Source organism: Mustela nivalis (assembly GCF_964662115.1).
Source record: "Mustela nivalis genome assembly, chromosome: 14".
Lineage (NCBI taxonomy): Eukaryota > Metazoa > Chordata > Mammalia > Carnivora > Mustelidae > Mustela > Mustela nivalis.
The window spans coordinates 63,573,613-63,585,955 of NC_139033.1; the positions used below are offsets into that span (position 1 = coordinate 63,573,613).

The window sequence follows — 12,343 nt, forward strand, 5'->3', positions numbered from 1 at the left end:
TAATCTTGAAATATCTTCCTGTGAAAAACAGATTGATTACAAAAGGGAAAATGGTAAATTTGAAATGAAGAGAACTGGAAGACACCCACATAGCTGGGTGATCAAGGTTGACCTTTGACAGGATCAGCTGAGAAGAATGTATATATTCCTGCCATGAATTCCTTACCTAAGTCATGGGGAACTATCAGATGAACCCAGGAATTATCAGTCACCCTACAGATAGTGAGGCCTGTTAAAAGCTGTCAAAGACATGAAAGTAGAAGCATAAAATTTGACTAAAGGAGTCTGAAAAGAGATGACAACTGAATGAAACACACATTGCTGAATAGGAAAACAGACCAAGAAGGAAAAGGGCTTGAGACAGTTGGTAAAATCTGAATGGGGTCTGTGGAATACATGGCAATATTATCTTGTTCACACCCTGACTTGGTAGGATTATATAGCAGAAGGTCCTGTTTTCACAAATACATGCTACGATGTTTAGAAGTGGTGGGACATCAGGGCTGAAGCTTACTTTCAAAAGGTTCAGGCAAAGGCTAATTAGAGATGATGGCTGTACAACTTATAAATATACAAAAAACCTCTGAATTAAAAAAAACAAGGAGAACAAAGGGATGAAAGAGAATAATAATAAGGGTGTGTGTGTGTATGTGTGTGTGTGTTTAAATGTAGAGATGGAAAAAATGCAGTAACGTTAAAAATGGGGGCATCTGAGAAAAAGGAGATGATTCTTTATATTGTTCTGACAACATTCCTGTACTAAATACTTCAAATTAAAATTTTTAAAAGAGTGATTAATATATGAAATACTCTAAAAGGGGAGGCTGCCAAAAACAGCACAAATTAAAACTAAGGTGTTTAAAGCAGGTGTTTTTGTTTAAAACCAAAAAAATCAGTCTAATGCCCAACCTTCATGACTCCTAGCAAAGGCCTTATGCCTATGGTAAAATGTGAAGCAAAAGGCAAACTACAGTGAAACCAGTTTTCACTCCATCTGATACTAATAGTCCAAGACAATGTTTCAATAAAGAAGAAAGAAAATAAATATATTTATACACATGTATAAGATAAATATCTTTCTTCTTACCTGTTCTTTTATTCTCTAACCCATTTCTAACCATCCTATATTTCATTCCATATAATCCTAATTTTACCCATAAATTTCCAAACATTCCTCTCTCCAATTTAACTTGGCACACATCAAACTATATCCCTAAAAAGACCTTGGATATTTTAAAAAACATTTTTACCTGGGTGTGTGTGTGTGGGGGGGGGGGGTGGTGGTTTAGTCGGTTAAGTGACCAGATTCTTGATTTCAGCTCAGATCATGATCTCAGGGTCTTGGATCAAGCTCCACCTTGGGCAGGGGTTGGGGTGGGGTGGGGGGAATCCATGCTCAGTGGGGAGTCTGCTTGATATTCTCTCTCTTATTCTTTCTCTGCTTCCTCACTGCCCCCCTTTAACTCTTTAAACTAAGAAACAATTTTTACTTGGGGGTGGTAGGTATGATCCTAGGCACACAGGAACTTAGAATGAGGAGACAAACAGATTTTATGTTATTAATTAACTGAAAGTCACTATATCACACCATCCTGGCTGTGAGACAGTTTATTAGTAATTTCATTTAAAGAAATCCTTCAGAGAAATCTAAAAGCCTAATAAAAACAAGACAGTTGCCCAACAATAAGGCCAATTCTAACCTTGCAAGGTCAAGTTCAATCATAAATCAGGTAGGCTCTTACCTTGGCTACCCTAAGTAACATTTCTCTTTCCTCTAAATCCTTTCTCTGCTTCTCCAATTGATCTAGCTTTTCGAGAAATTTGAGCTGTGATCTGGTATCACTAGACAGGATGTAATTTTCACTGGCCTGGGGAAAAAAAAAAGAAAGTCTTATGATTGTCCTAGCCAACACATTCCACATTAGATCTTCTGAATCAGCTAATGACAATACCACCATACATAAGAAGCTAAATTCTCAGAATGTAATATTTATATTTCTGATAATACAAACAACAAAAAAGAACCTTAATCAACCTTAAAAGTTGAGAGGTAAATAAGCATTTAAATTTCAGAGATAAAATGGCAAACATTTAAAATCCTAAACCCTGTTTTGAGGATTCTCTGAAGCTATGGACCTGGGCAGAAATTATAGTCAAAGAAAGTAAGTATATAATTTATAAATGAGAGCCATAACAGAAGTATAATTATTTTTCTTAATTTGCACCATAAAATGATAAAATTTATAGTTTCATTTATTCTGATATTTTAGAGTATAAGACACTGTTTTCCAGTCTAAATATTTTGTAATTTTCTTCATCCGATAAAACCACCTATCTCTCCTCTCTAATACACAGAAGACGGTGGGGGGTGGGGTGCAGTGGTGGGCAATCTTCCCAATAAGCATTTAAGACATCCTGTCATCTAGTCATCTCAGTAATTCACACATTTAGGCTATGGGATGGAGACTGGGGGGAGACTGTATAATAGGAAAGCCGAATGTTTTTAAACATTTAGTCCAACAGTCAGTGCCTGGCTTAGAAATCATAGGTATAGCACCAATTCTATCTTTGTTTTATCCCATGCTTATGGTTGATTCAATTAACTGGGACCAAGAGATTTCATACGCCCAAGATTCCTTCTAAATTAAATTTTTATTATTGGTATTTAACTAGATCAAAAGAGTATTATGTAGTATAACAAACAAGGATGTATAGTGCTACTTATTTTAGTTCATGTTTAATACAAAACGAATTCTCAAATGTTTTCCAAGTTAAATAATACAAGATAGAATATGGAATACATTATAGGCCAACCATGAGGCATAAACATAATAACCAGTGGTTTCTTAAATACTTCATCTTTACCATGTTTGTGCTCAGATACTCTGGAGATATTTTATTGACAGAATTTAATTTTAAAAGGACAACAAACACTAAATTAAAAAGGGGCACAGACTTTGTAAAATTTAACCCAAAAGCATCCCAGTGCGAAGACCCTTTCTCCTTCTCCCAACTTGGATACAACTGTCTCTGGCTTAATGCATCCTTCCTTTATTCTTACGGATGCTAAACAAATGAGTGCCTCCCCTAGCCCGACTGATTCCCCAACCTTATTTAAACAGTAACTGCACTCTTAAAACACTGCTTCCTATCTACTAAGCTGGTCTAACTGAAGTCTTTATATACTCCTAATAAATAGGGTGGTTTAATATTAAAAATATAAGGACTCAGACAAAATGACAAAATCAAGCAAATCCCATCTAAAAAAGCATTACAGCCCCTTTCAACTAGAAAACACTGAAGGGGCACCTGGGTGGCTCAGTCGGTTGAGCATTCAACTCTTGATTTCAGCTCAGGTCATGATCTTAGGGTCCTGGGATGGAACCCCACAACAGGTTCCATGCTCAGTGCGGAGTCTCCTTTAGGATTCTCTCTCTCTTTATCCCTGCACCCCATAGCTTCTGCATACGTTCTCTCTCTCTCAAAAATAAATAAATTTAAAGAAAAAGAAATGCTGAAGCTTCTCCATAGCCACTGGTGTGCAGAAGACTATACTATGCTTTTAGTGGGAAAACAATTGGCAACAAGATCAAAAGCTTTGTATCACATGAGACACTTTCTACTTCTTAAGTCTGTTTGTGGACTATGATTAATTAGATAATTATACACATACACATGTGAAAGATTATCAAAAGTAGATGGATGTCAAATGCAAAGAGATGGTAGAATTTTGCTTTTGATAAAAGTAAGCTCGCTTTTGTGAAATTTGTGAGGTAAATTTCCCACACTGTACAGATAAAAATAAATCCTATCAGGGATGAACTGAAATATAAGGACAGGGCTAAATCTGTGACACAATGATTATTATAATATCAAAGTGTACAAAAAATAAGTATAATTTTGAACTAGATCCAACTATAACTAAATGATTATTACTTCTGTTTAAAGAAGAATAATAATGTAGCTACAAATTCAGACAGTGGCATTAACTATATTAAGGAATGAGTGTGGGGAAAGGCAGGCTGGGGAAGAGCAATCAGGATAGGCAGTGTACAAGACAAAAGGTTAAGGAAGTGTTAGCTTTAGGCTAAGTTACTGAGGTTCCAGGTGGGGAAGATATTATCCATTTTGCCTAGGACAACTAAATCCTTAGAACATATGCTATTGATATACAATAGAAGGATTCCGTCTGAAAGCTGGAACACACGATAGATATTTGGATGACACTTAGAACAGTAAGCTCTACTTGGAAAAGTTCTATTCCATACTAAATTGTGCAGTTACATTTTATATAGAAACTGCCCATTATAAATAAAAGTGTCTTCACATATCTCTTAAAATACACAACTGAAGTGGCAATAGGGGAGAACTAGGTTTGAAAAATTTCTAAGACTTTTAAAAAGTTACAGTAAAAAGCTAAAAAGGAAGAAAATTTTCCCCACATCCCAATACTGAAGGAAAACTAATTATCGAGTCAAACTAGATGATTACTATAAATTTAGGATGTTAACTGTAATCCCCAAGGTAACCACCAATAAAATATCTAGAAAAGTATACATAAAAGGAAATGAGAAGGGGATCAAAATAGTACATAACAACAAAAATTAAACCAAAAAGGCAGTAATAATGGAAATGAGGGACAAAAAAAACAAAAAACTACTAAGCATACAAAAAAATAGTGAAATAGCACAAGTAAGTTCTTGCTTAACAGTAATCATTTTACATGTAAATGGACTAAACTACCCAATCAAAAGGTAGTGACTAACAACAGAATGCATAAAAAACATGATCAATTATAAGCTGTCTATAAAAGATTCACTTTGGATGAAAGCCCATGAACAGACTAGAAGTGAAAGGGTGGGGGAAAAAATTCATGTAAATAATAACCAAAAAATGCAGAGGTGGCTATACTAATATCAGGTAAAATAAACTTTAAGTCAAAAATTGTTAAAAGAGAAAGAGATAAACAAAGGGTGCCTGGGTGGCTCAGTCAGTTGAGTGTCTGACTCTTGATCTCCATTCAGGTCATTAGCTCAGGGTCATGGGATAGGGCCCTGTGGTGGGCTCTGCGATAAGTGGGGAGTCTGCTTGAGATTGTTACTCTTCCTCCCTCTGCCTTGGCTCACCCCACTGTGACCCTCTCTCTTTTTCTCTCTAACAAATAAATAAATCTTTTTTTTAAAAAGGGATAAACAAGGACATGATATATTGACAAAAGAGTCAATTCATCAAGAAGATATACATAACAGACAACACAGCCCCCAAATATATGAGGCAAACATTGACAGAACTAAAAAGAGAAATACAGTTCTACCATAACAGTTGAAGTCTTCAATACCTCCTTTTCAGTAAGAATACGTACACAGAATATCGAGAAGAAAATAGAGGACTTAAAAAGGGGGGGGGGCACCTGAGTGGCTCAGTGGGTTGAAGCCTCTGCCTTCAGCTCAGGTCATGATCCCAGGGTCTTGGGATCGAGCCCCACATCGGGCTCTCTGCTCGGCCGGGAGCCTGCTTCCTCCTCTCTCTGCCTGCCTCTCTGCCTACTTGTGATCTCTGTCTGTTAAATAAATAAAATCTTAAAAAAAAAAAAAAGATTTTATTTATTTATTTGATAGAGGCAGCAAGAGAGGGAACTCGAGCAGGGGGAGTGGGAGAAGGAGAAGCATACTTCTCACTGAGTGGGGAGCCTGATGTGAGACTCAATCCCAGGACCCTGGGATCATGACCTGAGGAGAAGGAAGACACTTTACTGACTGAACCACCCAGGTGCCCCAAGGACTTAACATTATAACTCAACTAGATCCACCAGACTTTTATTGACATTCCACCCAACAATAGCAGAATACATGTTCTGCTCAAGAGCACATCGAACATTCTCTGAGAGACATCATATGTTAGGCCACAAAACAAGCCTACAGAAATTTAAATTGATTGAATCACATAAAGAATCTCCTCTGCCCATATGGAATGAAGCTAGAAATCAACAATAAAAGAGAAACTGGAAATTTCACAAATATGTGGAAACTAACAAACATACTTTCAAAAATAATGGATGAAGGGTATCTCAAAGGAAATTAGAAAATACTTAGAAGTATGGGACGCCTGGGTGGCTCAGTGGGTTAAGCTGCTACCTTCAGCTCAGGTCATGATCCCAGCGTCCTGGGATCGAGTCCCACATCGGGCTCCTTGCTTGGCAGGGAGCCTGCTTCTCCCTCTGCCTCTGTCTGCCATTCTGTCTGCCTGTGCTCGCTCTCTCTCCCTTTCTCTCTGACAAATAAATAAATAAAATATTTAAAAAAAAAAAAAAGAAAATACTTAGAAGTAAATGAAAACAAAAACACAATGTACCTAAACTTATAGAATGCAGCGAAAGCAGTGCTCAGAGGGAAATTGATAGCAGTAAACGCCTACATTAAAAAAGGAAGATCTCAAATCAGTAACCTACTTTATACTCAAGAGAACTAAAATGAAAAATATAAGTGGGATCATTACTACTGACCTTAGAGAAATAAAAAGGTCTGTAAGAAAATACTATAAACAATTGTATACTAACAAAATAGGACCTAGAGGAAATGGACTAATTCTGAAAACACACAAAAAGAAATAAATGATACTGTTTTTTTCCCCACAGCCTTTTCTCTTGATGACCACTTATTTTTAAGCCAGTCCTGCAAATTCTCACAAAGATTTATATAAGTGAGGACCTCAGCAACTGTAAATAGTTCTTCCAAAGTTCTAAATAAAGCAGAAAGTAGAGAAAATAGAATGATTCCTCCAGGGAACTTACTAGTGATGTGGTAGCTGTTATTTCCCTGAGTTTCTTTGGGTAGGACATTGTGACAATGACCATTCTCACAAACTCAAAACCTCATAAGGTTACCCACATACCACGTTGCACAAAATCTAGCTATCAACATTTCTTGGTATGGGGGGGGTTATCTTTTCTCTTTCTCATCTCTCATCACCCAATAAATTCACTCTCCACCAAAACCATATACAGATAAATCAAGTCCTTTCATCATGATGATGGCAAGTGATTTGGTTCATACCACTAGAGACAAGACAGGCTTTCCTTCCATTTAATTTGTTTTAAAAAGCAGGCAATGACCAAAATGAGCAGCACCAGCATTAGCACTCAATACAATTGCTTAACTCATTAAAAGGAACAACAGTGTTAACAGAGTACAGAGCATTGAACAGAACACAGCTATCCAGTATTCCATTCTAATATATTCTCCCTGCCAATCAAAATCTGTAGGAAACGTCTCAGGCAGAACAGATGCATATCTCAATCTACACTGACACAGAAGCTTCAGATACAATATTAAATTCTGTGTTAATTTTGTCATGTAAGCCTATCTAAATCAGGCAAATTAGGAATGAAACTTTAGTCTACCAATATGAACTATGTCTTGACCATTTCCTTTAAACATATACTTAAAATATGAATCTATACCAAAATATATCTTTAACATGACCAAGAGAAAATAGAAAAGTTTGTACTTCTTCAATGATTTCCTTTACCTTGTAAGTTGTCATTCGATGCTGAGCAATTGTAGTCAGTTTTTCTAGAAGGCCTCGTAATCGCTCCTGTGTTGCATGGGAGATCAAGTTCACAGCATCAGAGTTAAGTTCTGTAATGTCATGCTTTTTACCTGTAGAAGCAGAGAAAATCCATTACGTGTTTTAGTAGTGGCTGATAATTGAAATAATTAGCACAGCAGGTATTCTGTTCCCCCTGGAAGTCATACCCATTATGAATAAAGGTTTGGAGATTATGATTTTCCTGGTGAAGTCACAACTTCAAAGATCTTAGACATTACATTAATAAAACCTAGCCTGAAGCCTCAGAAAATATAGACATTGTTTCACTTAGCCTCTAGAATCATTCTCCTTGCAAGGTCATTTATAGGACAAAGTTAATAAGAACACAAATCAAGTCTAGTGTTCAGGGAGGAAAATGGTAACTGCAGAAATTAGTGCCGTATTCTGTTAATTTTAGTAATTAAAAAAATAGAAAATTACATTTTGCCCTGTTTGACACTGTTAACGATTTACGACATTTATTTCAATGAATTAAGATTGTGGGTCTCTGTTACAGCCTTGTCTACAAGAGATACCTAAACTCCTTTTGCCCATTACCAATCATGCTTATTTTGCACTAACTCATGTTCTGATAAATTGACCTAGTAATTAATTCAAAAGTTGAAATGGGTTCAAAGCCTCATCATTCCACCCATCCATTTGAATGACTTCTCTTTTAATGTACCCCCTTCCATTAATAACCAAACTTCTATTCTTCTTATGGCTAACTAGGAAGATTCAGGAAAACAACTTGTATCACATACCCAAAGGCAGAAGCTCATTTATAAAGCAACCGTATCAGTATTTACATAGCAATTCCTCAGTTCAGTGAAACCAACCTGTATCAACAGAGACCTAACTCTAAAGAGACAGCCAAAGTCTAATTTAAATGAGCTTTTAAGAGTGTTACTGTGTTTACTTTTAACAAACACAACAGTTTGCTTCTGCACTCTCATCTGAAACATACTCATATACTCATCAAATTATGACTCAGCATAGCAAAAATAAGTTTTAATTAAAAGCCAACAAATCTTAAATACATTCTTTGACATCATTCCAAAATAAATGTTAAACCTCAAAGTGTAGGCTATAGGATATGAGGGCTATCTGGCTGTGACATCTGTCACACCACTGATCACCAGGGTGGATCTGATTGATCTGGTTGCCAAGGCGCAGTCCCCTTCTTCTCTCATTGTTCCTTGTGCATCCCTCCCAAAGCTGTGTGCTCCCTTGAAAAGAATGACCTTCCTAGATAGAGGAAGGCCATTCTTTGGTCAAGGGTATGTAAGTAGCTGTGTTCCGCTATTAGAACCTCCAAAGAAGCTCTCAAGGTCCATAAAGCAGCTTATAGCAAATCAGACAGGATGAAGGTAAAAAATTATTTAGTTTCTTCTAAGCCAAACCTTCAAAATACAACTTGTTACTATCTAGCAAGACTGAATTCATCACCAATTTTAGATTCAAGCAGGGAAAAGACACTACAAAGTCAAATCTACTCTACTACAACTATTAGCATACATAAATAGTGAAGGCCTGCTACATAAGGGACACAATTTCAATACCATCCAATGATTAAAATCACAACTAGACATAGGGTAGTTAACCTGTCAGTTCATGATTAAAGGAAAGAAAATGAACATTTAAAAATATGTAGTGTTTTGGAGGGAAACTTTGAAAATAATTTCATATGTATTTATAAAATAGTTTATCCTATATAGAAGAAAAATTTGTATTTTAAAAATATTAGAAATAAACAAGGGTAGGGATTTGCAAACAATTCCAGGGTTTAGTGAACAATCAAATGTTCTAATATCTTCACTACACTGATAATAAAGCATGACAAAGTTACCAAGTTAAAATACTATAAGAAAAATTACTACTTTTTTTTTTAAAAAATAAGATTTTATTTATTTATTTGACGTGGGGAGTGGCAGAGGGAGAAGGAGAGAGAGAGAGAGAGAATCTGAAACAGACACCTTGCTGAGCATGGAGCTCAACCAGGGCTTGATTCCACGACCCCCTGAAATCATGACTTGAGATTAAATTAAGGGTCAGATGCTTAACTGACTGTGTCACCCAGGTGCCCTCCCAAATTCCCACTTTTAAATAAAAACACTATTTGGGCGCCTGGGTGGCTCAGTGGGTTAAGCCGCTGCCTTTGGCTCAGGTCATGATCTCAGGGTCCTGGGATGGAGTCCCGCATGGGGCTCTCTGCTCGGCAGGGAGCCTGTTTCCTCCTCCTCTCTCTCTCTGCCTGCCTCTCTACCTACTTGTGATCTCTCTCTGTCAAATAAATAAATAAAATCTTTAAGTAAAAACACTATTTAAATACACTTTTTAAAAACACTCCAAGTCAATATAACTGATGAAAAAAAAACTAGTTGCTGCTTTTAAGCTTGTTATGTGATTTTATAGAATGTCTGTGTAATTTTATTTAGGTTAATTAGCAAAAAAGGAAGAATAGTGGCATGTTTACTCTCCCAGCATTATTCAAGTAGAAAAACCTTCCCCCCCAAAACTCTTTGGGTTAATTTATAATTTCTGTGATTAAAGAACAGTCCTGGTTCTGAGCTATTCTGTAAAGATGGAATTTTACTACAAATGAAAACATTCCTAGAAATACATAACTACACTCACTCCATAGTTTTGTTTTTTAAAAAGCTTAGGTATTTCAGAAGTAAGAAATTTTGCAATTTTCCATTTTATTAAACAACAAGTTTGTGCTCAATTATTAAGGACTGAAAATACCAAATAGTTAACTCCCAGAATTCTCCTTGAAAGCAGAGGTTGGCAAACTAAATTTGATCTCTTTTTGTATATAAAGTTTGATGGGAATATAGTCTGGCCTATTTGTTTATGTATTCTCTATGGCTGCTCTTGCAATGTAATAGAGTTGAGCAGTAGTGACACAAACCACATGACCCACAAAATGACAAATATTTACTCCCTGGCCCTTTGCAGAAAAAAACTGCCCATCCCTGTCCTAAATGCCCAAATTGTTCTTTCAATGCTAAAAACTTTCCTATCATATAATCAAAGTGTAAGTTAAGCTAGAAATAAAAGTTCTCAGGGGAGGGGTGGTGGTGGTAACTGATAAAGCGAAGTATTTACTTCCACTTTATGAAAGCACTAGATCATTATATGGTTACACGATATGGTTACACGGAGTCAATAACAATAGCTTCCCAAGGAAGCTAGTATAACAGGAAAGTATCATGCTTATTCCAAAATTACGGAACTGGCTCCTGTACAGTACACAATACATATTCAAAGAAAAGACTGAACGAGGAAGTAAGAAAGAGAGGAAAGGAAAAAGGAGGAGTGAAGAGGAGGCTGGGGAGAAAAGTCAAACAAGACACCAGCAAACATTTTACCATCAGCTCTTCTGAATTCCTATCCTTTTGGACTGCTTACAAATTCGTTTTTTGTAATAAAAGAAAGATAACAGAGGGGCTCCTGGGTGGCTCAGTCAATTGAGTGTCCGACAACTGACTTTGGCTCAGGTCATGATCTTGAGCCCCACTGCTGGGGTCAGGGCAGAGTCTGCTTGAGATTCTCTCTCCCTTTCTACCACTTACCCCACTCACACACACACATTCTCTTTCTCACTCTAATAAATAAATCTTAAAAAAAAAAAGGAAAGATAACAGATACCCAAGTTAAGTTAAAAATTTTAAAAATGGTAATTTGTATAGTATATAGTAGGAGCTCTAACATTTCTTTATTATTCTGTGAAATAGATTTAAAATATGTAATAGTAATGCATTTTGTAGATCTTAAAAATATTATGGGTGTAAATCAGAAATCAGAAACCTTCACATTTTTGTGGTGGGGCTTCAATATAAAATATAAAAATCCTTACTGAAGTATACTCCAAAGTCACTAGTATTGTCCTACCAATTTGATATGGGTGATGAAGAAGGTATTACAAGAAGTCCCAGGGTTAGGACACATGAAATGAGATAATTCACATACAATAATCTCTCTCCAAACTGTCTTGGTTTTCAGTCAATGTGGGAAGAATGTGTTCTTTCATGTTTCTGCAAGGTTTGGTATTAAACAACAAAAAAGCTGTGTGGCTCCAGAACAAAACTGGAAAATTCTCTCCCATTTCCTTCTATATACTGCAGCCACTTAGGAACTAATTGTGGACGTAGGGAGAAACCCAGTATTTAATTTAGTTCTTTTAGGGCAAGGATGAGTTTGAATTTCAGGGTTGAGAGAAGAAAAAAGGGACTTATTCTCTATTTCTATGCTTCACAACACTCGACAGTTTCTAGATTTCATAAACATGAACTTGTAGTGTATGTATGTATTTGTATGCATACGTGCCTAGTCCAACCAAGAAAGGCACAGGACAGGAAAAAAAACAGTACATCATATGTACAAATTCAAAGGAGCAGAGTGGCGCAGTGGAAGCGTGCTGGGCCCATAAGTACAAATTCACTTAAAAAGTATATATCTTTCTCCCACTAAGAAATATTAAGTAAATATTAACCTTTATTATCTAAACCAGAAACTACAAGATATGATTTAATTTATGTTAATAGTTTTTAAAACAAAATACTTCTTTCTGTAACACCCATGAAACCTTGATTTTTTCCCAGAGCCTTATTTAAGCCCAAGTTCCAGGAAAACCAACCCAGGTTATCTCTTTTGAAAACACTTTCCCTAGAACAGACAATCCTCTTAGGTCAATAATCTTAAATCCAGAGCGCCTGGGTGGCTCAGTGGGTTAAAGACTCTGCCTTGGGCT

At 36.3% G+C, this 12,343-nt stretch overlaps 1 protein-coding gene across 4 annotated transcripts in view; it reads right to left on the reverse strand.

Moving 5' to 3' along the window:
• The window catches only part of TAF4B (TATA-box binding protein associated factor 4b), a 153,985-nt gene that overhangs the window by 69,287 nt on the left and 72,355 nt on the right, over nt 1–12,343 (reverse strand). For all 4 annotated transcript variants that reach the window (XM_082698893.1, XM_082698892.1, XM_082698894.1 and 1 more), the window contains exons 11-12: nt 7,528–7,658; nt 1,743–1,868 (exon numbers count right to left, since the gene is read on the reverse strand). In XM_082698893.1, the coding sequence (XP_082555019.1) occupies nt 1,743–1,868; nt 7,528–7,658 (257 nt within the window). The remainder of the gene's footprint in view (nt 1–1,742; nt 1,869–7,527; nt 7,659–12,343) is intronic.